The sequence below is a fragment of the Macaca nemestrina genome, chromosome 20 (genome assembly GCF_043159975.1).
Source record: "Macaca nemestrina isolate mMacNem1 chromosome 20, mMacNem.hap1, whole genome shotgun sequence".
In the NCBI taxonomy this organism is placed as follows: Eukaryota; Metazoa; Chordata; class Mammalia; order Primates; family Cercopithecidae; genus Macaca; species Macaca nemestrina.
Window position 1 is genome coordinate 57,289,333 of NC_092144.1, and position 25,851 is coordinate 57,315,183.

Sequence of the window (25,851 nt, forward strand, 5' to 3'; positions counted from 1 at the left end):
CAGGAAGTGACCCTTCAGGCACGCTGGCCTTCTCCCTGCCTCACACCAGCCTGGCACCACCCCAACCACAGACCAGCGGGTGATCTCTCTGGTCCCCTGTGCCACGCATGTGCAGATCCCGGCCCTTCTTTGTACACTTATCCCAACCCTAAGTGACCAAACTTGAGGCTCTGTGAGGCCAGGCCACCCAGGTGGCTCCGATGCCCCGGAGGAGAAATTGCCAAGGCGGGGCTCACCTCGGCCACGGCTGCTGCCCTCCTTGGCACGCCGGTACTGGTTCAGCTCTTTGGTGAAGTCGTCGTAGTCCTCCTTGCCCATGTCCTCCTCCTCGTCACCCTCGTATTCCCCATACTGCTCGTTCTCGTAGTCCTCGTACATGCCATAGCTCTTGCTGTCCATCTTGGAGTAAGCCTTCTTGGGCAGGGGCGTGGCATGCGATGGGGGGTACTGCTGGTGGGACTGTGTCCCAGAGATGGGGAGAAGAGGTGAGCCGGATCCCACAGCTGCGGGTGCAAACTACCAAGATCCCCAGTGTTCCCTAAATGAACATGTCTGTCTGGGTGCTGCTACTGTCCCAGGGTTGCACTGCTGGTCCCCAGACCCTCTGAGGACAGGTTCTCATACCAGGAAGTGGGGGTAGCAGAGGGCCCAAGTGTTTCTGTTCCTCATAAAGGACCAGAGCTAGAAAGAAAACAGAACCACAGACCCCTAATCCCTGATGAATGAAGGGGAGGAGAAGGGAGCATTTCCCAGGGATGTAGAGCAAGCACACAGGGAGGGGCCTGGGAAGCAGGAGGGGGCTGCTCAGTCACAATTTTGCTAGGGCCCTGGAATTCAATAAATGGCCTGCTTGGCAGCCGGGCTAGAAAGCCGTCTCAAATGATGCTTTCCAAAGTGTGGTAGTGCCAAGTGGTACTAGAAGAAGTTAAAGATACTCATAAAAACAGAAGTAACCAAGACATCCTCCAACAGGTAAATGGAAAACAAACTGGTATATCCAGACAATGGAATAATAGTGAATATGTAACAATAAAGGGTGCACTGGGCAAAACCCAAAGAACTACACAACACTAAGTAATAACAATGTATCAATACTGGCTCATCAATTGTAACAAAGTTACCACAACAATGCAAGACATTGGTAATGGGAAACTGGCGGCAGGCGGAGGGGAGAAGGGAACTCTACTACTACCTGCTCAATTTTCTATAAACCTAAAACAGCTCTAAAAAATAAAGTCAGGGGGCCAGGGGACCAGGGGCCCGGGTGCAGTGGCTCACGCCTGTAGTCCCAGCACTTTGGGAGGCCAAGGCGGGCAGATCACGAGGTCAGGAGATGGAGACCAGCCTGGCCAACATCATGAAATGAGATCTCTACTAAAAATTCAAAAATGCAAAAAAACAAAAAAAAAAGCCAAGTATGGGGTGGGCACCTGTAATCCCAGCTACTTGAGAGGCTGAGGCAGAATTGCCTGAACCCGGGAGAGGCAGAGGTTGCAGTGAGCCGAGATTGCACCACTGCGCTCCAGCCTGGGTGACACTGCAAAACGACATCTCAAAAAAAATAAAGGCCGAGCACGATGGCTCACACCTGTAATCCCAGCACTTTGGGAGGCCCAGGCGGGCAGATCTCTTGAGTTCAGGAGTTCGAGACCAGCCTGGTCAACATGGTGAAACCCAGTCTCTACTAAAAATACAAAATGAATTAGCCGGGCGTGGTGAAGGGCACCTCTAATCCCAGATATTCGGGAGACTGAGGCGTGAGAATCACTTGAACCCAGGAGGCAGAGGATGTGGTGAGCCAAGATCATGCCGCTGCACTCCAGCCTGGGTGACAGAGCGAGACTCCGTCTCAAAAAACAATTAAACAACAACAAGCATGGTGGCTCAGGCTTGTAATCCCAGCACTTTGGGAGGCCAAGGCAGGAAGATCACAAGGTCAGGAGTTCGAGACTAGCCTGGGCAACATAGTGAAACCCGTCTCTACTAAAAATACAAAAAAAAAAAAAAAAAAAAAAAATTAGCCAGGTGTGGTGGGGGGCGCCTGTAATCCCAGCTACTTGAGAGGCTGAGGCAGGCGAATCACTTGAACCTGGGAGGCAGAGGTTGCAGTGAGCCGAGATCGTGCCATTGTACTCCAGCCTGGGAAACAGAGCGAGACTCCATCTCTAAATAAATGAATAAATAAAAAAGTCGGCTGCGCATGGTGGCTCATGTCTCTAATCCCAGCACTTTGGGAGGCCAGGGTGGGCAGATCATTTGACCCCAGGAATTTGAGACAGCCTGGGCAACATTTTGAAACCCCATCTCTACCAAAAGTACAAAAATTAGCCTTGGTATGCCAGCCCATGGTTCCAGCTACTTAGGAGGCTAACACAGGAAGATCACCTGAGCCCAGGCAGCTCGAGGCTGCAGTGAGGTGAGATCACACCACTGCCCTCCAGCCTGGGCAACAGAATGAGATCCCATCTCAATAAATAAATAAACAAACAAACAAAAAGCCTACTAATTCTTAAAAGTCCATATTACAGAAAAACAGGACAATGCAAAACACAGCTAGATACACAGACACACATACAAGTACTTGAGCAGATCTTTAAAATACCTCCAGCTCTAGTTCATGAAAAGCATGCAATGTTCCATTTCCTGCCTCTCTCAGGTCTGAAGGCCGAACCTACACCAGTAGATCAATCTCAACTATGGTATTGGACAATGAATCATTTGTTGTGATGGATGATGCTGGGTCACGGGATACCTGGGACAGCTTTAAAGACCTACTAACTTTAAAACATTTCTCAACCGGCCGGGTGCAGTGGCTCATGCCTGTAATCCTAGCACTTTGGGAGGCTGAGGTGGGCGAATCACCTGAGGTCAGGAGTTCGAGGCCAGCCTGGCCAACATCGCGACACCCTGTCTCTACTAAAAATACAAAAATCAGTCAGGCATGGTGTCGCATGTCTGTAATCCCAGCTACTCGGGAGACTGAGACAGGAGAATCACTTGAACCTGGGAGGTGGAAGTTGAAATGAGCCGAGATTGCCCCACTGCACTCCAGCCTAGGCAACAGAGCAAGACTCCGTCTCAATAAATAATAAGGTCTGGGCCGGGCACAGTGGCTCAAGCCTGTAATCCCAGCACTTTGGGAGGCCGAGACGGGCAGATCACGAGGTCAGGAGATCGAGACCATCCTGGCTAACACAGTGAAACCCCGTCTCTACTAAAAAAAATACAAAAAACTAGCCGGGCGAGGTGGCGGGCGTCTGTAGTCCCAGCTACTCGGGAGGCTGAGGCAGGAGAATGGCGTAAACCCGGGAGGCGGAGCTTGCAGTGAGCTGAGATCCGGCCACTGCACTCCAGCCTGGTCAACAGAGCGAGACTCCGTCTCAAAAAATAAAAATAAAAATAAAAATAAAATAATAAGGTCTGAAGATCGAGACCATCCTGCCTAACGCGGTGAAACCCTGTCTCTACTAAAAATACGTAAAATTATCCGGGTGTGGTGACGGGTGCCTGTGGTCCCAGCTACTCAGAACGCTGAGGCAGAAGAATGGCGTGAACCCAGGAGGCGGAGTTTGCAGTGAGCTGAGATTGTGCCACTGCACTCCAGCCTGGGTGACAGAGCGGGACTCCGCCTCAAAAAAATTAAAAAAAAAAGATTTGCTTTTCTCTTATGGAATTTTCTGGGGAAGAAATGGTATACAAAATGAACAAATAATTTAAATTGCTGCTTGAAATGAAAGCGACAGTGGCCTAGTACTGCCTGCCTACAGGCCACTTGAGAACATTTCATTCTCTTGCCAATTTCCCAAAAAGGTCATTTGTGAAGAGTGGAAGCCAGTCAGCCATGACGTGGACCAGTCAGCATCTTTCTCTGAGACACACAGGGCCTTGCTAAGGCCGCACAGAGGAGGCTCGAGAGCATACCTCACGGAGGTCAGCTAGGGCCTGGGTTCAAACCCAGCTCCTCTACTTCAGAACTGGGCAACTTTGTTGAAACTTTCTTTTCCTTTTGAGACAGGGTCTTGCTCTGTCACCCAGGCTAGAGTGCAGTGGCTGATCACAGCTCACTGCAACCTTGAACTTTTGGGCTCAAGGGATCTTCTCACCTCTGCCTCCTGAGTAGCTGCAACTACAGGCATGCCTGGTTAATTTTTTTATTTTTTGTGGAGATGGGGTCTCACTTTGTTATCTAGGCTGCCCTGTTGAAATTGTCTAAGTCTCAGTTTCCTAAGTCATAAAACGGGGATTAAACTAATACCTGATGACCCAGGACTGAAACCCACATAAAATGCCCAGAACACAGCAAGTGCTCAAGAAACACAAGCAGTTGAACTCCTCCCGGCCCCAGAGCTCAGCAGGGCACGCCAGTCACTCACCGGCGCATATGGGGGGCTGTACTCTCTGTACTTGCGGTGCCCTTTCTCACTGGGGCTGAAATCCGAGTCATCTGAGAAGTCAGAGAAGTCATCGCTAGAAGAAGCGTGGCGCTGTAATGACAGGGGAAGAAGATTCAGCAACCCTGCTGCAGGCGGGCCACTTAGGCGCAGTCAGCCTCAGGACAAGCTATGCCGGCATGTGCCGCAGGGCTCTGTGCTTCACCGGAAACACCTCACCTGGGGCACTTAGTGGCAACGGAGCATAAGCTACCAACTCTTAAAAAAGGTCTTTATCCAATTTCAGATAAGCAAAGGCATTAAGAGTGCCCTCTGGGGCGGACAGCAAAAGCTCAGCCCCTGGGGCTCTCAGCCAGGCCCGATGCCAGGCAGTGGCAGTCCCAGTGAATCCTGGACCTACTTTGTGCTTGGATTTCCTCCTCTTCTTCGACCTCCTTTTCTCTTTCTCCCGCTCTTTCTTCCGTTTCCGCTTCAGTCTCCTGTGGGACTTCTCCTCGTCCGAATCACTGTGATGCTTCTCCCCCTTTTCTTTCCGGCTTCTCTCAGGCCCTCCGGAGGTATCCTGGGTCTCCTCTGCCCCATCATCTTCCAATTCGCCTTCTTCCAACTCTCCATCTTCCCTACAAATGAACCCCAAAGCCACCATGAACACAAGGTTTGAAAGGAGGCCTCCTAGGGCTCTGGGCTGGCCAAGGCTGACAAGAACCAAGGGCCTGACTGCTGTGAGCGAGGTGAGACCCTGGGAGGACACGGGGGCCATGGCCTCTTGTTCTATCCCTTATCCTCCCCCTGAAAGAACTGTGCTTGCTCCAGTCTAACCTGGCTGGGGGAGGGGTAGGAGTTTAAGGGCATTACCACTAACACCGGGACACATCTACGTCAGATTTCCCAACAGGACTAGTGTCCTCAGAAGAAGAAACCGACAAGATGCTGTGGTCACGTAAGTGGGAAGAGCCCCATCTTGGGTATTCACAATGCTTAACACTGCAGAACTTCCAGGAAGCCCCACAGTCTAGAAACCCACACAGCTCTGCTGTGAAGCACTTAGGGCACTTCTTTTTTTTTTTTTTTTTTTTTTTTTTTTGAGGCGGAGTCTCGCTCTGTCGCCCAGGCTGGAGTGCAGTGGCGCGATCTCGGCTCACTGCAAGCTCCGCCTCCCGGGTTACCGCCATTCTCCTGCCTCAGCCTCCCGAGTAGCTGGGACTACAGGCGCCGCCACCACGCCCGGCTAATTTTTTTTGTATTTTTAGTGGAGACGGGGTTTCATTGTGTTAGCCAGGATGGTCTCGATCTCCTGACCTCGTGATCCGCCCGTCTCGGCCTCCCAAAGTGCTGGGATTACAGGCTTGAGCCACCGCGCCCGGCCTTTACTTAGGGCACTTCTAAACCTCGCTCGACCACAGAAGTGCCTCTCCCAGAGAGCACAGACCCGCATCCCCTCCCTCCCAGGCCCAGGATCGCCTGCTGGGCCCCGGGCCCCAGGGAGCTGGGCATCAGTGCCACCTGAGGCTGAGGGTGGTGGCTGTACACCGTGGAGAGGGCCTTGGTTCTGAACCAGGGGTGGCCCCAAGCTACCTGGGACCCACTCACAGGCAGGCCTGGGCTGTGGCCTGAGAACCCTTCAAAGTACTTTATTACAAAAGCCCCATGAGAACTGCTGGAAACAGGCTCAGAGTCCCAGGTCACCAGGTCTGACCCACCCTCGTCAGTCCCACATCTCTGGGCTGGAGGCAAGCAAACACTGAGCAGCTGCAGGAGGGGGACGGATCCCAGGCCCCTCCTGAGGACCTCACATGGTACCGGCCCTGCTTTCTCTCCCTCCTCTGACTCACCTGCAGGTACTGGGAACCCCTTCTGGCTCCCCATCCTATACTCTTCCAATTCCCCCATGTCATCCCAATCCCCAGGACTTTAAAAGTGCTCTCCAAACATGACACTGCCCAGTGGACATTCTGTATATGTAAATATCTACGGGGTGGGGTAGGAGTAAGGGAAGAAATTGGGTTCAGGAGGGGCAGCTGGAAAAAGAATCCAGTTTTTGAGCCAAACCCACAGACACAGTGTTCACAAGTACAGGAGTTGGTAAAGGAAAAAAACAATTTTTTTGAATAATTTTAAAAAGCTCCCAAAGTTCCCCACGAATGACCACAAAAAGGCTTGTGTGAGAGCCTCCAACTCCTTCCGTCTCAATTAACTAGGACACAAAGAGAAGGGATGTAAGGAGGAAACGTCACGCGCCCAGGCGGGAGCCAGTGCATTAGGCGTGCTTGCCTGAAGTTTCCAGCACATGCGGCAGACTCCTCCCAGGACCCTCCACTGTCCTTTCACTTGTGTCCCTCCCTTTGTCTGCCTCAGGACTGCTACCTAAACATCAAGGAGCTCCTCAAGAGGGGCTTTTTCTATGAACCCTCATTCCCAGTTCAAAGGGGATGGATTCTATTTCAAACCCAAGTGGCCCAGCACCACAGATACTCCCGGGTAGAGGTCAAGGGCAGTTCTCGAAACAGAATGCAGGACACAAAACTCTTTCTGCTGCTTCAAAGGCAACAACACAGGTGACGTCACCCACGTGTTGCTTCCCTGACTAGCAAACTTGGGATGGGACGGGGCAGGGGCGCAGGCTGCAGTCCTGACAAGGGAGGTGCCTTCCCGCTGGGGTGCGGCCCACAGAAACCAGGCGTGGAGCAAAGCCCTCACTGGACGCCTCACCCACACTGAAAGGGCCACATGACTGGGAAAACTGGTTTTGTCCCAAGGGAGAAGCTGTTACTCAGTGACATGGCAAACTTCCCGCCGCCGGGAGCTATGCAGACACTGTGAAGTGGCACCCTGATGGGAATATTGGGGGCGGGCCAGGGCCACACCTCAAGAGAAACTCAGGGGGAGAGAGAGACTGAGTGCGAGAAGGCCTGGGACAGACAGGAGGTATACATGCTGGGGTTTCACGAATAAAAGCTAAGAACAACATTACTCTCGACACTTAAGTCTAGAAGGCATAAAGTTGAGAGGCACATGATCACCATCCAGGTCACTAATTTTTTTTTTTTTTTTTTGAGACAGAGTCTCGCTCTGTCGCCCCCACTGGAGTGCAGTGGCCGGATCTCAGCTCACTGCAAGCTCTGCCTCCCAGGTTCACGCCATTCTCCTGCCTCAGCCTCCTGAGTAGCTGGGACTACAGGCGCCCACCACCTCACCTGGCTAGTTTTTTGGTTTTTTTTTTTTTGTAGACACGGGGTTTCACCGGGTTAGCCAGGATGGTCTCGATCTCTTGACCTCGTGATCCGCCCGTCTCGGCCTCCCAAAGTGCTGGGATTACAGGCTTGAGCCACCACGCCCGGCCAGGTCACTAATATTTTAAATGCCAAATCTGTGCCAGGTTGCTTGACTACCTCCTTTTCTGCACTGTCCTTGTAGGAAAAAAGATACAAATGACAATATACTTGGTCCACAAGGCAGGTGCATGATCATCATCAGGGCAGGGTCAGCTGAGCCAGAGTGAGTGGCAGCCTCAGCACGCCCTCCCTTATGTCCAACACTGCCACACAGCAGGTGACAGTCTTGCCCATGGTCAGCTGAGGCCTCCTTCCCTGTCTCGATGCCACCTGCTGGCTCGGACGAAAGTACAGGCTACTCTACATCTAACACCTGAGGGCAGAGGACAAAAGACCATCCAAGGAACTCCAAGAGCCTTAACCATTGTCCAGAATGATTCTAGAAAGGAACACCAAGGTAGAGAAGCACAGCATTCAAATCCATCCTGCAAAGACCTGACCCAAAGAGGGATTCTGCACACTACTGATATCAACAGCTCCCGGCACACCTGGGCTCAAAGAGAATCAACCATACAACTTTTCACAAAACAGGCAGTGGCTACTTGAAACTCTGTTTCCCTAGAGTTGAGAGAGGCAGAGAAATACACAGGATTTTTTGTTAAATTGCTGCTGGTTGATGAAGGGGCACTGAGACAGCGACAATAAACAGATCGCTGCATTCTCAGGGCCATCCTGCCATGTCATGCCCTCAAAGCCCCTCCGAGCCCTGGGCTAACCTCTGCCCACAGTCACCTCAGGGGGTCCCCCCTCCCAACACCCGCCTCTCAGCTAAATGTCCTGCGTGAATATGAGGTCTTGACTGTATTTTTCAGACTCTGTTCAACAGAAAGCAAAAGGAAAGGAAGTCAAGCCAACTGGGAATCCCGTGTGCCACTGGCGCAACAGCACAAAGGCGGTCTCCACAAAACAGCAACCAGGTTTCAGCGATGCCACTTAACAGACTGCCGGCAAAATCTGTGTCAGAGTGGGATTAAATACCGAGGGAACATGCTTAATAGACCTCGACATAATCCCCCAAGAAAAGTGGGGGAAGCCCCACCGCGCTAATCATTTCAATCTAGACCTGCCAAACTCTCTTGAGACAAGCAAGCAGAAGAAAAGCCTGCCACGGTGGCCTGTGCAGGGAGCACTCTATTCCCAGAGCCTGTATTGGCAACGCCTGACATGGCTGCACTCAGTCCGCTGCTAGAGCTCTCGGGGACAGGAAAGCAACCACCCTGGGAGACCAACTTGGAACTGGCCCCCACGAGGAAATGGGAAGAGGCCAACGCCTTGCCTTGAGCCAGTCCTGCCCCATACCTCCTGGACAAAGCTCCCGGGCATTTCAGTTTCCATTTTCAGAGCTGGCTGCTCCTCTCCCTGGGCCAAAGAACAGATCTGGATGCCCACTCCAAGGAACAGGCCGACTCCACAGGGTCCACAAGCATGCTGGGTTCAGCACACACCACGGACTTGGCAAAAACAGTGCTTGGTAAAGATACTTCATGTCCAGACCGCGTGTGGTGGCTCATGCCTGTAATCTTAGCACTTCGGGAGGCCAAAGCAGGCGGATCACTTGAGGTCAGGAGTTCGAGACCAGCCTGGCCAACACAGCAAAACCCTGTCTCTACCAGTAATACAAAAATTAGCTGGGTGTGATGGTGGGCGCCTGTAATCCCATCTACTCGGGAGGCTGAGGCACAAAAACTTGACCATGGGAGGCGGAGACAGCAGTAAGCCGAGATCGTGCCATTGCACTCCAGCTTGGGAGACAGAGTGAAACTGTGTCTCCAAAAAAAAAAAAAAACAAACCAAAACTGTAATCCCAGCACTTTGGGAGGCCAAGGCAGGCGGATCACCTGAGGTCAGGAGTTCAAGACTAGCCTTGCCAACATTGTGAAACTCCAGCTCTACTAAGAATGCCACCAGCGAGGTGGCGGATGCCTATAGTTCCAGCTACTCAGGAGGCTGAGGCAGGAGAATCGCTTGAACCTAGGAGGCGGAGGTTGCAGTGAGCCAAGATCATGCCACTGCACTCCAGCCTAGGTGACAGACCTAGAGACTCGGTTTCAAGAAACAAAACAAAAGATATTTCATGTCCAAAGTAGACATGATATTTCAAAGGAGATATTTCATACTGCCTTATCCAGCAGCCTACAGATTTGGGCCTCATGCTCCTTTCTGCAGACCAAGTAACTCAACCAGCTCCACCTCTTCTCTAGAGTATGCTCTTAGTCCATAACCTGAGCCTTGCTTTTCTGATCTACTGAATGGAATAACAGTAGCACCTATCTTAAGGGTTGTGAAGGTTAAATGAGATAATAGGCATAAAGCAATTGACATGAGGGACAGGCACAAAGGAAGGAGCAGCTGTTGGTTGTAAGAACCAGCTAGCATGAGGGCACCTCTCCACGGAAAGCCCTAACTGGCTGGAATGCTGACTGCGAAGCATGTTCTCTATAAGAAAGCTACAACTAGGGCCGGGCACGGTGGTTCACGCCTGTAATCCCAGCACTTTGGGAGGCCGTGGTGGACGGATCACCTGAGGTCGGGAGTTCGAGACCAGCCTGACCAACATGGAGAAACCCCATCTCTACTCAAAATACAAAATTAGCTGGGCATTGTAGCAGACACCTGTAACCCCAGCTACTCAGGAGGCTGAGGCAGGAGAATCGCTTGAACCTGGGGAGGCGGAGGTTGTAGTGAGCCAAGATCACGCCACTGCACTCCAGCCTGGGGGACAAGAACGAAACTCCATCTCAAAAAAAAAAGAAAAAAAGAAAGCTACAGCCAGCTCTCCCTGATGGACACTGCTGACTGCTGGTCAACAAGTTCTTTTTACTTGGTCATAACCACGCATACACTGTTCTCCCAACTCATCCTGCTGACAAAACTGACAAAAGCAACGTCTCCCCTTCCTCAGCTCTAATCTAGGCAGTACCAGAAGCCACCAAGTGTCTAATCAAGACAAAAAGACGTAGGGAGAGCTGAGCCCCGGGAAGGAACAAAGGCTTCTTACAGAAATGAAGCTTGGCAACATGGCAGCTCTCTAGACAAGAGGGCTGGACGAAAGCTGAAAGGGGCCCAGGGTTTGTGGATCAACCTGGTTTACAAGAGTAAAAAATAAAAAATAAAAAAAAAAAGGCAAAGAACAACACAAAAGATGGAAACTCATGGAACAGCGGCTGTTACCTTAAGATCATGAAAGCCCTTGATAAGAGGCGGCTAGGTTAATGTGAAGGTCAGGGTTATGATCATTAACTGCCCAGACTCTCAACAAATTGCCTGGGTAGGCTCTGAATGACCCATTAACTAGGGACAAAATTACAAAAATTACAAGGTGCCGCCTCTTCAAATGTTTAACAACCAGCCTAAACGCAGAAGTCCAGGATCCCCAAGTCCAATTCTGCGGCACAGTCGTTTACTAGGAGTGAAGGCGCAGGGCCTCTGCTTTAGAAATTCAGCTCAGGGCTCATGCCTAAGAAAGGCCCCAGAGACCTTCCCTTGAGTTAGGATGTAATGAAGCAGCCACAGAGGAAACCTCACTGAGGGATTTTCAGAGCCAGGAAATTCTTGAAATAAACCTCTGGGTCTTGCACATGCTTTTCAGTGTCCTTACTACCTAGGTTCATCAACCAGAAACCAAGAACAAATGTGCTCTGTGTCTCCTTTTCCTCAGCATTCTCAGGTGTCATCATAGCATGCTCTGTGACATCATTCCATTTCCATGGTAATGTGCCCATGCCACAGCAACCACCCAAGTGAGGCACAAAACTGGCGAAGAGAAGTCCAGCCATCAGCATCTGTACCCTGCACCCCACACTCTCACTTCAACATAAGACAATCTACCTATCCACTGCTGGCATCTAGATACGAAGACACCTACTTGCGGATGTGACCGTAGGAGAAACTGGAGCCGTGTGAACCCAGCTCCGGTATTTGAGATATTGTTAATTTTGTTAGCAATGAGTTTTGTAGTAGGGTTTTTTGTTTTGTTTAATTTTATTTTCTTTTGAGACAGTCTTATTCTGTCACTCAGGCTGGACTGCACTGGCACGATTTTGGCCCACTGCAACCTCGGCCTCCTGGCTTCCAGTGATTCTTGTTCCTCAGCCCCCCGAGTAGCTGGGATTACAGGACCTGCCACCGCGCCCAGCTAATTTGTGTATTTTTAGTAGAAGCCAGGTTTTGCCATGTTGGCCAGGCTAGTCTCGAACTCCTGACCTCAGGTGATCTGCCTGTCTCAGACTCCCAAAGTGCTAGGATTACAAGTGTGAGCCAACATGCCCAGCCTGTAGTTATGTTTTTAAATGATCATAAAGTTAGAGATTCATACTGAAGAATCTACAGGTATAGGCCAAGCACAGTGGTTCATGCCTGTAATCCCAGCATTTTGGGAGGCCAACGCAGGCAGATCACTTGAGCCCAGGAATTTGAGACCAGCCTGGGCAACATGAGGAAACCCCATCTCTACAAAAAAATACAAAAATTAGCCTGGCAGCATGCGCTTGTAGTCCCGACTACTCAGGAGGCTAAGGCAAGAGGATCGACTGAGCCAGGAGGTCGAGGCTGCAGGGAGCTAAGACTGCACCACTGCACTCCAGCCTGGGCAACAGAGTGAGACCCTGTCAGACTGCTTGAGCCCAGGAGTTAGAGACCAGCCTGAGCAACATAGTGAGACTCCGTCACTACAAATAATTTAAAGACAGGGTCTCTCTATGTTGCCCAGGCTGGTTTTGAACTCTTGGACTAAAGCCTGCCTTGGCCTTCTCCTGCTTTGGCCTCCCAAAGTTCTGGGATTAGAGGCGTAAGCCACTGCACCTAGCCTCTATGAATAATTATTAAAAATTTTTTTTTCTTGGCCGGGCGCGGTGGCTCACGCCTGTAATCCCTGCACTTTAGGAGGCCGAGGCGGGCGGATCACGAGGCCAGGAGATCGAGACCTTCCTGGTTAACACGGTGAAACCCCGTCTCTACTAAAATACAAAAAATTAGCCAGGCGTGGTGGCGGGCGCCTGTAGTCCCAGCTACTCGGGAGGCTGAGGCAGGAGAATGGCGTGAACCCGGGAGGTGGAGCTTGCAGTGAGCTGAGATCGCGCCACTGCACTCCAGCCTGTGCGACAGAGTGAAGACTCTGCCTCAAAAAAAAAAAAAAAAAAAAGGGCTGGGCGAGGTGGCTCAAGCCTGTAATCCCAGCACTTTGGGAGGCCGAGACGGGTGGATCACGAGGTCAGGAGATCGAGACCATCCTGGCTAACACAGCGAAACCCCATCTCTACTAAAAATACAAAAACTTAGCCGGGCGAAGTGGCAGGCGCCTGTAGTCCCAGCTACTCGGGAGGCTGAGGCAGGAGAATGGCGTAAACCCGGGAGGCGGAGCTTGCAGTGAGCTGAGATCCGGCCACTGCACTCCAGCCTGGGTGACAGAGCGAGACTCCGTCTCAAAAAAAAAAAAAAAAAAAAAAAAAAATTTCCATAATAAAAGGTTAAGAAATAAAAAAGAAGTTCCAGCCAGGCGCAGTGGCTCATGCATGTAATCCCAGCACTTTGGGAAGCCAAGGCGGGCGGATCACCTGAGGTCAGGAGTTCGAGACCAGCCTGACCAACATGGTGAAACTCCATCTTTACTAAAAATACAAAAATTAGCTGGGCATGGTGACACGTGCCTGTAGTTCCAGCTACTAGGGAGGCTGAAGCAGGAGAATCACTTGATCCCGGGGAGGCAGAGGTTGCAATGAGCCGAGATCGCACCACTGCACCCCAGCCCAGGCAACAGAGCGAGACTCCGTCTCCAAAAAAAAAAAAAAAATTAGCCAGGCATGGTGGCACACACCTGTAGTCCCAGCTATTTGGGAGACTGAGGCAGGAGAATCACTTGAACCCGGGAGGTCAAGGTTGCAGTGAGCTGAGACTGCACCATTACACTCCAGCCTAGGTGACAGAGTGAGACTTCATCTCAAAAAAAAAAAAAAAGGAAAAGAAAACAAAAAAGAATTTCCAAGTGGGACAACTCAGCAACGTGAGGAGAGGCTGCAAGGTCCCCAAGCAGTTATTTAATAATTTCCCAGCAGAGAGCTGGAATCTAGGCTTGGGGGCCTCCACACTCCTCACCAAGGCCTAAACTGAGGCTCAGAGACAGGAAGGAATTTGCCCGTGGGGTCACAGCAGGAAGAAGCAGAACTAGAAACTAAGTCCAGTACCATCGGATGCAAAGACCAGCTCTTAACTTCTACAAATTATCTGACAACTACAAATTACGTCAAAAAGAGTACTTTGCTAAACACGTCAACTGACAAAACAATGCCCATCCTGAAATGTATAATCGAGTGGGGAAAAATAAGATATACATACATAAAACAGACTTCATGAATCAGTATTCCAAGAAATGCCAGAATGAGGCACCAAGACTTTGGGCAAATTCCTTAAACACTCTGTACCCCAGTCTGCTTAACTGTGCAGCACAGGCAACCATGGAGTCCCCAGGATGGTGTCATGCGAGAATCCCATGAGGCCATGTAACGCAAGCACTTAGCAGGAACCTCCCTCAGAATAAACAGGAGTAAAATCGACCCAAACGCAAAGACACAAGGTCGACACAGTCCTTCCAATATCAAATGAAGGAAATGGTAGCATTTCAAAAACCTAACCAAAGACATCTAGATAGAGAATAAGGGCTCATGGAAAGACTGAAGGAATTCTGGCAAAAAAAAAAAAAAAAAAAAAAAAAAAAAGGGGACTCATCCCAACACTAAGAGAAAACAATATAAATCCCAGGGAGTGAAATTCCAAAGTCCCCTAACATGAAAGGAATGCCTTCGCCCCCAAGTGTGCAGCATCCACTCTGGGGTTTGTACAAGCAGGCAAACCTCTCAGAACAGTTCTGCAAAGCTCCAAACAGGCTGACCACGAAAAAACCCAGCCTGCTAGAGGAAACTTGTAGAGAAAAAGATGCCATTTTCTTTGCCTCAGTATCTATTCTTCCACTCCCACAAACTCTGAAAATTTGCATTCTTGAGCAAAGGTATCTATCCCTCAGAACCAAGTTACTCTTGGCGGAACCTCTGGAATTTGCTTCTCAGCAATGAAGAGTTTTCTAACCACCTTCTTATGCCAACGAAGCTTCAGATGGTTTAAAGCTACAAAGATCATGGTTTTCATCGGAGGACCGATTTCTATTACTCCAGAGGAGAAAGTCTAACAATTTAACTTATGAACTAAGAGTTCTCCTTGTTTATAATTTTTTATTTATTTACTTTTACACAGGGTCTTGCTCTGTCACTCAGGCTGGAGTGCAGTGGCGTGATCATGGCTCAATGCAGCCTTGACCTCCTGAGCTCAAGCAATCCTCCCCACCTCAGCCTCCCAAGTAGATGGGACTACAAGCATGCGCCACCATGCCCAGCTAATTTTTGTAGAGATGGGGTTTCATGCCAGGCACAGTGGCTCATGCCTATAATCTCAGCACTTCAGGAGGACAAGGCAGGCAGATCACTTGAGATCAGGAGTTCAAGACCATCCTGGCCAAAATGGTAAAAACACCATCTCCACTAAAAATACAAAAATTAGCCCGGTGTGATGGCATGCGCCTGTGGTCCCAGCTACTCAGGAGGCTGAGGTACGAGAATCACTTGAACCCAGGAGGCGGAGGCTGCAGTGGGCCAAGACTGTGCCACTGCACTCCAGCCTGGGCATCAGAGCAAGATTTCGTCTTAAAAAATACATAAAAATAAAAATAAACAAACAAATAAGAGATCTGGGCCTAAGACTCTTCAGATTTGTTCATGCATCACCTAAAGAGTTTCTTGGCCGGGCACGGTGGCTCAAGCCTGTAATCCCAGCACTTTGGGAGGCCGAGACGGGCGGATCACGAGGTCGGGAGATCGAGACCATCCTGGCTAATATGGTGAAACCCCGTCTCTACTAAAAAAAAAAAAAATACAAAAAACTAGCCGGGCGAGGTGGCGGGCACCTGTAGTCCCAGCTACTCGGGAGGCTGAGGCAGGAGAATGGCGTAAACCCGGGAGGCGGAGCTTGCAGTGAGCTGAGATCCGGCCACTGCACTCCAGCCTGGGCGGCAGAGCGAGACTCCGTCTCAAAAAAAAAAAAAAAAAAAAAAGAAAAAAAAAAAGAGTTTCTTGGCTTGGTGCAGTGGCTCACGCCTATAATCCTAGCACTTTGGGAGGCTGAGACGGGTGGATCACCTGAGGTCAGGAGTTCAAGACCAGCCTGGCCAACATGGTAAAATCCCATCTCTACTAAAAATACAAAAATTAGCTGGGGGTGGTGGCGCACACCTGTTATCCCACCTACTCAGGAGGCTGAGGCAGGAGAATCGCTTGAACCCAGAGGCGGAGGTTGCAGTGAGCTGAGATCATGCCATTGCACTCCACCTGGGTGACGGAGTAAGACTCTATCTAAAAAAATAATAATTTCTTAACTACAATTATATACATACAACCTATTTGTTAATTTCTAGTCACCTGTGGGTTCCTTAAGGGCAGACAAGAATGAGGTTCACAGTAACCCCATGTTTCCAAGGGCCCGGCATAGGGCCAGGTACAGATTGGGTACATGCTCAGTGCATATTCTACATGATGTATCAATCTCAGCTTTCATACCCTTTTGGTCAATTTCATCAATAGAAACAGTAACAAATTTCCAAGGAACCTTTTCAGCAACCTGTATCACTTAAAACTTTGACACAAACTCATTTGAGTGTTTATCAAGGGTTTCCAAATAAGCTTGAAAGTGATGGATGCACAGACAGAACAGAGGAGACAGGCCTGCCTTGGATGCAGCCCGCCTTGTGTGGCACACAGGCTTCAGTTACTGTGATTGCTCTCGTTCCCTGCGGAGTGGCAGGGCCTGCCTGGAATCCCAAGGAAACCTAAGCCCTGGTGTCTGTTAGGAAAATGAGGAGGGCAACAATCCAAGCCACCTGCAACAGACTTTTGGCCAAGCGACACTAGTGTCTGGGCCCAGCTCCCTCAGTTAGGCCATAGCAGGGATGTGATGGCCGTGATCCACTTCCACATGGGGACTCAAGAAGTCTCCAGTTACTTCTAATGAATGAAAATCCCTTCCATTTAAGAGGGTTTAAAAGCCTAGGCTTGGGCCTCTACATTCACTGGAAGGAGTGGAACGTAGGGAAGATGGAGCCACAGTAGACTGAGGAAGGAGTAACACCCCCACCCTCTCGAGGGCCAACTTTAATGGAATATCTATATTCCCTCCTCGTTCCCTCCCACCACAAAAATAATGACAATGCCTGCCGTGTTGGCATACCAGACAGTGCATACCATACCACGTGGTGGGCAGCAACTTTCTACTCAACTCTGCTGCTGTAGCGTAGAAGCAGCCACTGATGATATAAATGAATGAGTATGGCTGTGTGCCTATAAACTTTACCTACTGGCCAGGCGTGGTGGCTCACACCTGTAATCCCAGAACTTTGGGAGGTCAAGGAGGGTGGATCACTTGAGGTGACGAGTTCAAGACCAGCCTGCCCAACATGGTGAAACCCCGTCTCTCCTAAAAACACAAAAATTAGCCAGGCATGGTGGTGCGCACCTGTAATCCCAGGCTCAGGAGGCTGAAGCAGGAGAATCCCTTGAACCAGGAGGCAAAGGTTGCAGTGAGCTGAGATTGTGCCACCGCACTCCAGCCTGGGTGACAAAGCAAGACTCTTGTCTCAAAACAACACAAACAAACAAACAAACAAAAAAAACTTTACCTACAAAAACAGGCTGGGTGGGCTTGCTTTGGCCCAAGAATCATACCTAGCCTGGATGCAACGGCTTTCACACTTTTTGACACTGAACCACATCTGCTTCTTTGCATTTCTCCCAAACAAAAGTGTCCAGAAGCCACACTTAAATGCATTATGCTTTTCCTTTCCTCTTCCATTTCCTTGCTTTTCCAACACAGGAGAAAAAAATCAATAATTGGACTTCATACCCCACTAGTGGCTATACCCTGCAGTCTGAAAAATACCACACCAGATCCACCACAGTATAATGGTATGTATAGTATAGAGATGGGGTCTGAGTACCAGCCGCCCAGGGTTCTAACTCTGCCTGCAGCACGCACTTGCTTCGTGACCTGGGACAACTGACTTCGCCTCTCTGTTTCAGTTTCTCCTCAAAGGGCAGGGGTAAAGGTTAAATGAGCTAACGCATGAGAAACCCTCAGAAGGGCCTTGGCAGGTAATCTTTGACCTTCAGGTCAATTGCGCACAAATGGTACTGTCACCCCTTTGGAAAGACAAAGACACTGACTTAGGAGATGAACTCAAGAATCACATCCAGTTTGCCTGACTTCCCCAACCATAGCTGTCCATCACCCATCACTGTCAGCAGAGGGCCAATCCCATGTGGAGAGAACACAGCAGCACCCAGGCAGACATGGTGGCTTATACCTGTAATCCCAGCACTCTGGGTGGCTGAGGTGGAAGGATCATTGAAGCTAAGAGTTCCAGGCTGCAGTGAGCTATTAATACTATGAGGTGCCACTGCATTTCATTTCAGCCTGGGTAACAGCAAAACCCTGTCTCAATAAAAGTGAAAAAACAAAGCTTTTGGCTCTGGACTTCACTCTATCCTTTCTGGGATGACTGACAGGCATGACCGGGAACCTGATGGGCCTGCCTGTGATCTAGCCACTGAGCCTAACCTGCAAATTAATTGTTAAGGCATCTGCTTTGCAAGTGGGTATTAGTGAGCTGCAGCAGCAGCAGCAACCCTTTATTGTGGTCAGAAGCTGTAGAAGGTAGGCCAGACACACGGGAAGGGAATACGAGGTCTGGTAAAGGCAGTAACAACCCTAGCCTGACTTTAAATAAAGTCTTCAGGATAGAAGGGTTCTTTGCACACTCAGAAAACTTTTCTGCTCCAAGAAAAGCCAGGGAGGAGCTTAGTTACTGAATGAACAAAACTTTATCTGACTCAGCCAGATCCCAAAGGAGTGAAACATCCTGGAGCTAGATGAGACCTTGCTCATTCCTCTCTGGAGAAAGTAAAGGACTTGCGTGGGGAAACTGACTAGTTTGCAGTGGTGTGAGATTCTAGATCCCTGGCTTCCCAGTTCTCAGAAGCCCTACCAAGACTGCAGCACTAACTCGGATTCTAATTGCAAAAAGATGAACACAGGAGGTACAGTCAGCATAAGCTCCAGACAGTATGACCATTTGAGCATCTATAAAAAGACACTGAGCAAGCAAGCAATGTCTTAAGATGGCTTCCACTTAGTGTCAACCCCAATCGGCTCCCTGTGATTAAACAAGCTGACCAGAACCCTAAGAGGTGAAAGATAAATGCACTTCCTTCAAAAACAGATGCCCTTACTTCTGTTTACACACTGACTGTAACAGTTCTGTTTCAAATTCTTCTCTAGTAGGGAAAGCAGAAAGATTCACTAAATGCTGGCATTGTGTGGGTGTCCCCAAATGCACCCATTTGACCACAAAGACCCTGAGAAGTGGGCATTTTATCCTTGATGCCTACTGCACACTGCCGGGGAGGAGCCAGGCCTGAACAGTTTTATCTGGCTCCAAAGTCCACAGTCTTCCTCCACATCCTGTTGCCACCTCCGACATTCAAAAAGATGTCACCACTTGCCTGACAAACAGGGCACTGAGTCACCTATTCACACAGATGCGAAATGGCAAAAAAATACACATGAGAAAGATTCTTTATACAGACCAGTTTGGTCAGAAGCAGCAAACTATGCTCTCAGCAAATAATCCTGTGTTCTGTTAAGAAAAACAACAGAAAAAGTGACAGGACACAACTAAATCTAGCACCAACCAAGAGACCATATCTTCATTTTTGTCAACAACTACTAAGAGTCAACCCAACGGGTGATGTGCCAGAAATCTATTTAAAAACTGTCCATCTCACCTCATTACATCACCAGCGAAACCACACACAATGTCTTCAAAACTGCATCTGCATTAACTCCTAAAATCAAAAGTGTCCACGCAGCAAAGACTAGGCCAAGAAACTGGGAAAGTCAAACCCATGAAGTTTGGCTCCCCCTAAACGATTTTTACCTTAACTTATCCCCATGAACTTGACATGCAACCCAGACAAACTGGCAGCTTTTCCATCCTATTAGGTTTTAATTATGAAACTGGCTTCAAACCATGTATTCGGAAAGGAGTCCCTCCACCAATGAGGCTGCTCCTACAGTCCCTGATCTGCTGAATAAATACCAATTGCCAGAAATCTCAGGAGTCATCCTTTTTTCTCAGCTGTGCTGCCAAAATACAGGTTAAGCGCCTCGCTCAATTCAGCTACTTTGCTTGCTATTCGCTCTGTCACTCAACCTCCTGGCGTGAATCGGACCCAGTTGCTCTGGCACTAGAATTACTATTTGTGGGGACCAAAATTAGGTTCTCTAGAATCTGGTTTGACTTGATAGCTATCCACGGAGACTTGGAAATAGTTCCATTAGCAATTTTCACCACAGAATATTTACTGTAACTGGATCTGACCTCTATGGAGAGATGTTTCTAGAGGCCTGATAGTCATAAGCCATAAAAATGTAACAAAAGGAAGTGGATCCTCAGACAGCCATTTCTCTCCCATCATGGAAGAAGGTAAAAGATCTAAGAGCAAGAAGCAGAGGTGGAAGCACCGTTAAATAAATTACTAAGCAAGTCCAACATGCAATAGCTCTACATTCAACTATATAGAAACACAAGAGTCAAAACCGTTCATCTTAAATTTGCCAGGCAGTTGAACAGCCAGGTCCACAGGTACAAAACAATTTTCCCTTGGGATCAGCCTTCCTGGCTGTGGAAAAACCACAGTAGTGGCTAAAATAGCTGGCTCTACTTAGAGAAAACTATGGCTTAAAAAGAAATCAAAAATTTAAACCTTCAGAGCACAACAAAATTGTACCGGGGGGAGAGGACAGGCTGTGAATTACTCCTTTTGGGGAATCACATTATTTTTTTTCTTTTAAAGAGCAAATTTGAGAGGAATTAAAAAAATAAAGGGGCTTTATGACCAGAACATCCATATTTCCATGGTCAAAATCGACTTTTTTCTACTAGGAGACTTTGATTTGCTTTTAAGTTAAATCTCTCACCCAGAGAAAATAAAAATGTAAAAGGTTATAAGTGTATAATAAGATTGGTTGTTAAATCAGGGATTCTGAGTGACACCCTTTTCTTTCTTTTTTTTTTGCAACATCCATTAATTTGATTTTTAACTAATACTGGTACATCAGTTTGGGGGGAAAAAAGGGCAGTACTGTGACATTTCAAAAACAAAGATTAACCAAATAGTTTTTGACTTAATTACTGGGGCTTCTCGGGATGAGATTCCTTTGAGAACAGAAAACAATAAACCCTTGTGTTGATATGCCTGTGAGTTTTTTAAATGCTTGGGGAAATAGTTTCAAATTCACTGAATGATTGCTAAAAATTTCACTTACAAAAAAAATCTCATTTCCTTAACGTTTCTTTTTAAAAGTCAATTTAAATAAGCAACTTAGTAGCCTTTGGAACTTGGGTCATCAGTCATCCAATTTCTGTTCTCAGCTCCTGGAGAAGGAATTTTATAAAGGATGGGAAACTTCAAATAAATGCAATTCATTTCGGGCTGACCCAGTGCCCTGGATAATGTGTTTGTTCGGTTTGTGCTTCAGACATTTTTTGCAGGATACTGTAGAGTTTGGAGATTTCTTCCTCCCATAACTGATTTTACATACTAAGGATCACCACTCCATGGCAGTTGTGAACATATTAAGAGGAAGAAAACAAGTGGCCTACTGAATTGCAGTTTCCTCATCTACATGTGCGTGACCTTTTTTCCTTTTAAGAAGGAAAAAAAGGAAACGGTTCTTTTGGAGAAGGCCAGGGTTCTCTCTCAAAGTATGTCAGGGATCAAAAGTGGGAAAGAGGGAAAATGCAACTTCAACGTGTTTTGTCTTTTAACGGAACTTATGCTTGTAAAACACATCAGAAGTACGGTGTTTGGTTCTGCAAGTCATTTCTGTTTCTGTTTTTTCCTTGTTACGTGTAGGCCGGGGGGACTGGGGGCTGGAGGAGGTGTTCCCTCCAACATGACTGGGCGTGTAACACGTTTGCATCAACTTTTCACAGTCAGACATGTGCTTTCGAACAAAGGAGCAGTGGAGACGGGCAGAGATGGGGGCTTGACACAGTTTACAGATTTTGTGCTTCAACAGTACTTTACAAATGACTTGCTCAATTTTAACGTCCATCACCACAAGAGACATTGGAGTAAAATGAGAAAATTGGAGCTACTTGAACCAATCTTTTCTGGGGGGCAGGGAGGGAGGGAAACCATTAACTTGAATACATGTATCATAAATCAAATTCAGTAAGCTTGTCTCCTACAAATGGACTTGAAGTATCCACTCTTTTCAGAGATGAAGGCTGGAGACAAAGCAATGGATTGAAATGGAAAGAGGGATGCCAAGAGTCCGAAAACATACGGGCCTTTTATATCGATTTTTGTCATGTTACAGTAACACACTTCTTTTTTTTTTTTTTTTTTGGAGAAAACTGTGTACGTAAAATTTTAAAAATTAAACATTGAAAGGATGTGCAAGTCTAAAAGGGCTCAACAGGGTTAGAATCCTGATTCGAACATATCAACTCACTCTCTCAAGCATCACTTTGGTCTAAAGGCGAGGAGGAAGGCAGGCAGGAAAGGGAGAAAAAGAGGGAGATCATTGAATTACTCAATAAAAGAGGCTACTTACCATCCCAACCCATTGTAAGACATACACTTCTGACATAAGAGAACTCCTTAGAGGTCGAATAAAGCGTGTAAGCACCTTTGAGTAATGCACCTGCCCCCGGAGAGGGGCCCGGAAGCCCAACGAGGGCTTTGCGAACAGACCTTTGCTAATCTGTTTATTTCCTTGGAGTCGGGCTGCGATGGGCTGCGATTCCCAGGACGATACATTTAATTAGAACAAAACAGAAAAAAACAAATGTTGTAAAAAGCTCACCAAACTGCTGCACTTGTGTCTCTGAATGTGGGTGGCATTTCTTTTAAAAGGCAAAGTATGGTCTGTGAAGGAGAAAGGGGAAAGGGGAGGTGGGAGTAGGGAGAAGGGGCCGTAGACCCTAGCAGGGGAAGCCCTGGCTGAGACCCCAGGCCAAGAGAGGGTCCTCAGCGGCTCCCCAGCCAGGGCTGCGGCGGGGTAGCCATCTGTCCAGCGCGTTCTTTTCCCCTCTCCACCCCCACTCCAAGACTCGCTTTCCTGCCGGCTGAAACCCACCGTCCGTGTCCAAATCTACTCTCCAGCCGCCTCTTCTGCCCCACCAGGAAACAGTGGGCGAACCCTGCACCCCAACTCCTTCTGCTCGAGCAGGGGAAGGAAACGGGGCCCCAACCTCGCCCTGAAACGCGCCGGGCTGACCCCATTATCACCCGCCAGCCAGAGAAGGGCGTGGGGGGGGGGCGCCGCGTTTCGCACTTAATAAAGGGAAGGGGGCGCTTCCTTTAACGCCCTGCCAAAGCACAAGGAAATCTCCTTTTCTCTCTCCCGGAAGAGACGGTGCCCCATTTTACCCCGACAGAGGGGGGAACCCCACGAGAAAGCGCGGGACCAACTTCCTCTCCCTACAAGGCAGGGAAACCAAACCTTACCCCCACAAAACAAGGCTGCTAGTCCTCCCTCACGTCACCTACCTACGAAAAGCGAGAGAACCCCTGCCCTTTAACAAAAACACGGGTAAGAATCTTCTCTAAATAAATAGGCAGGGGTTTTCATCAAAAGGGCTGGAGAGGCATCTCCCCCACTCCCCAATTCGGCCTTCTAGGGAATAGCTACAAAACACCTCCCGCCAAAAAATAAAAGTGCTGTAAAGCACCCACCCAAATGACCCCCCATTACAAGGATGGAGAAGGGACTTGAATGAACCCCCACTTTCTGCCTCCTAAGCTAAGGTACCTATCATCCAAGTAGGGTAGGGTGTGCCTCCCCCAGGAGAAAGGATACTGCCGGGGGCTGGGAGACCCCCAACCCCAAACCCCTAAGAGCGGGGCTGTTGCTCGAGATCCCCCCAAAAAGGGTCCGGAGCCCCTCCCCCATCCCCTTCCCCGAAGCCAGGCGACGAGCAGGCGGGCCCGTGGCTGCCAGCTCCGGGCGTAGGGGCAGCCAAGGACCCCCGTGGGCCTCCGCAGCACCCCCCCCGGCGCCCCCTCCCCAGGGCGGGCGGGCGGGCGCGGGGGGTCCGAGGGGCGCCTCCTCACCTTCCCCTCAGCATGGCGCCCAAAAAAGACAGAGCGAGAGCGAGGGAGAGCGGGCGAACGCCGCGAGGGGGGGGAAACGCATGAGGCCAGGAGAGAAAGCAAGCGAGAAAGAGCGAGCGAGCAAGCGATCGAGAGACACCCACCGACCCCGCCCTTCCTCCTCCTCCTCCTCCTCCTCCTCCTCCTCCGCGGCCCGGCCCAACATGGCGGCCGCCCCCCTTCCTCCTCCTCCTCTTCCTCCCCCCGGGGACGCAGCCCCGGCCCGGCCGGGGGCCTGACCTGTCGTCAGGGAGCGGGAGGCGGTGGTGGAGGAGGTGCGGGGTGGCCGGGCGGGCGTCGGGGGAACACGGAGGAGGCGAAGGCGTTGATGGCGGCGGCGGCGATGGCGACGGCGGCGACTCTGATGGCGGCGGCGGGGGGGTCCCGGGCGCGGCCTCCATAGTTCCTTTGGGGGGGAGGGGATGTTAATGCACGAAAAAGGACTGCTTGGGCGTGGCGGGAGGGGCACACTTAAGCTCGGAGGGCTCCTGATGGGAATGGGGTATATATTTTTTCGGTTTCGGAATCACCTCTGCGCTGACCTCCGCGTAGGCCGCGCGGCCTAGGCCTCGGAGGGCCGCTCGCCGCCTGCTTTCTCCGCAGCCCACCCCTGCGGTCACTCGCTTACTGGCGCGGGGCCCTCATAGGGGCGAGAGCCCCCCCCACACGCACCCCCGCGGGCCCGGGGGCGGGAGACCCGGGAGACTCGGACACTGGTGGGTGGTTGGGTGTAATTAGCGCGGGCCGCGCGCGATGGAGCAAGCGAAGGGTAAGGGGAGAAGAGGAGAGCCAGCGAAGGGGGTGGAAGGGTTAAAAAGAAAAAAAGGATTGAAGGGAGAGAGGGAACGGGCCGCGGAGACGGGCCGACTGTCTCCCTTGTCTGCCCGCCACTGGTCTCCCGGCTGCCCGGCCCCCGCCGCAATCAGGAATTGACACAAAATGGCGGCTCGGCCCGGACCAGCCTAGAGGCTGAGGCGGGAGGAAGGGTGAGGTGGGAGGGGGAACTGAGAGGCGGAGGCGGAGGCCGCGTCACGTGCGGGAGAGGGGTAGAGACCGCTTGCCTGAGGGCCGGCGGAAAGAACCGAAGGCAAAGGGTGAGTCCGAGGGGAGGCGGAAATAGCCGAAAAGAGCTGAGCAGGAGACAGGAGGCGACGGGGGAGAGCCGAAAAGAGCCGAAGCTGGTGATGGGGTGGGGCTAGTGAGAGCAAGAGAAACCTAGGGGAGCCAGAAATAGCCTAAGCCGATTGGGACCGGGGAAGGAGGAGAAATTGAGATGGTCCGGAAAGAGCCGAAGGCGGTGTCTGGGTGGGTGGCAGGAGGTGGAAACAGCCGAAAGAAAAGCAGCCAGGGTAATGCGATTAAGAGAATGAGCTGAACGGGCGGGGCTGGAGCGGCGATTAATTAAGAGAATAAACGACTTTCAGGAATTCGCCCGAGAGCAAGAGGGAAGAACCGAAAATTGCTAGTTTGAAGGAAGGCGGGAAGAGCCGATAGTTTTAGGTGGGAGGATGGGAGGGAAGGAATTCAAGCTACGGAGAGAAAAAAAAAAATAACCGAAAGCTGGAGGCCAGGTGCCGAGAGTCGGAGGTTTCCGGAGAAGCGATGAAGCCCAGCCAGCCCGGAGGTGACGTCACTCGACAACTCAGTCGATGACGTCATCCTTGCAGGAGAGAGGGGCGGGGCTTGGTAGTCCATCAGGGGAGTTTAAGGACCTGGGGTGTAGGAGGACCCAGAGAAGGCTCACAAATAGCGGAGATAGAAACACTGGCCGGTGTCATAGGCTGTGTACAAACAAAATCTTTTGACTCTCATAACCGTCCTAAGATAAGCTGCTGCAATTCCCATTTGCAGACTGAAGTTCGGTGTTTTAAG

At 50.0% G+C, this 25,851-nt stretch overlaps 1 protein-coding gene across 7 annotated transcripts in view; it reads right to left on the reverse strand.

The window, feature by feature from the left end:
- The window catches only part of LOC105478597 (zinc finger CCCH-type containing 4), a 52,819-nt gene extending 27,228 nt beyond the window's left edge, over window positions 1-25,591 (reverse strand). The window contains exons 1-5 of one of the 7 annotated variants that reach the window (XM_011736063.3): window positions 25,534-25,591; window positions 24,220-24,385; window positions 4,792-5,011; window positions 4,374-4,484; window positions 237-459 (exon numbers count right to left, since the gene is read on the reverse strand). In XM_011736063.3, coding sequence (XP_011734365.2) covers window positions 237-459; window positions 4,374-4,484; window positions 4,792-5,011; window positions 24,220-24,380 — 715 coding nt within the window. In that variant the 5' untranslated portion in view covers window positions 24,381-24,385; window positions 25,534-25,591. The other 6 variants (XM_071087242.1, XM_011736065.3, XM_071087243.1 and 3 more) reach the window with 6 other exon arrangements.
- Between the last annotated feature and the right edge of the window lie 260 nt (window positions 25,592-25,851).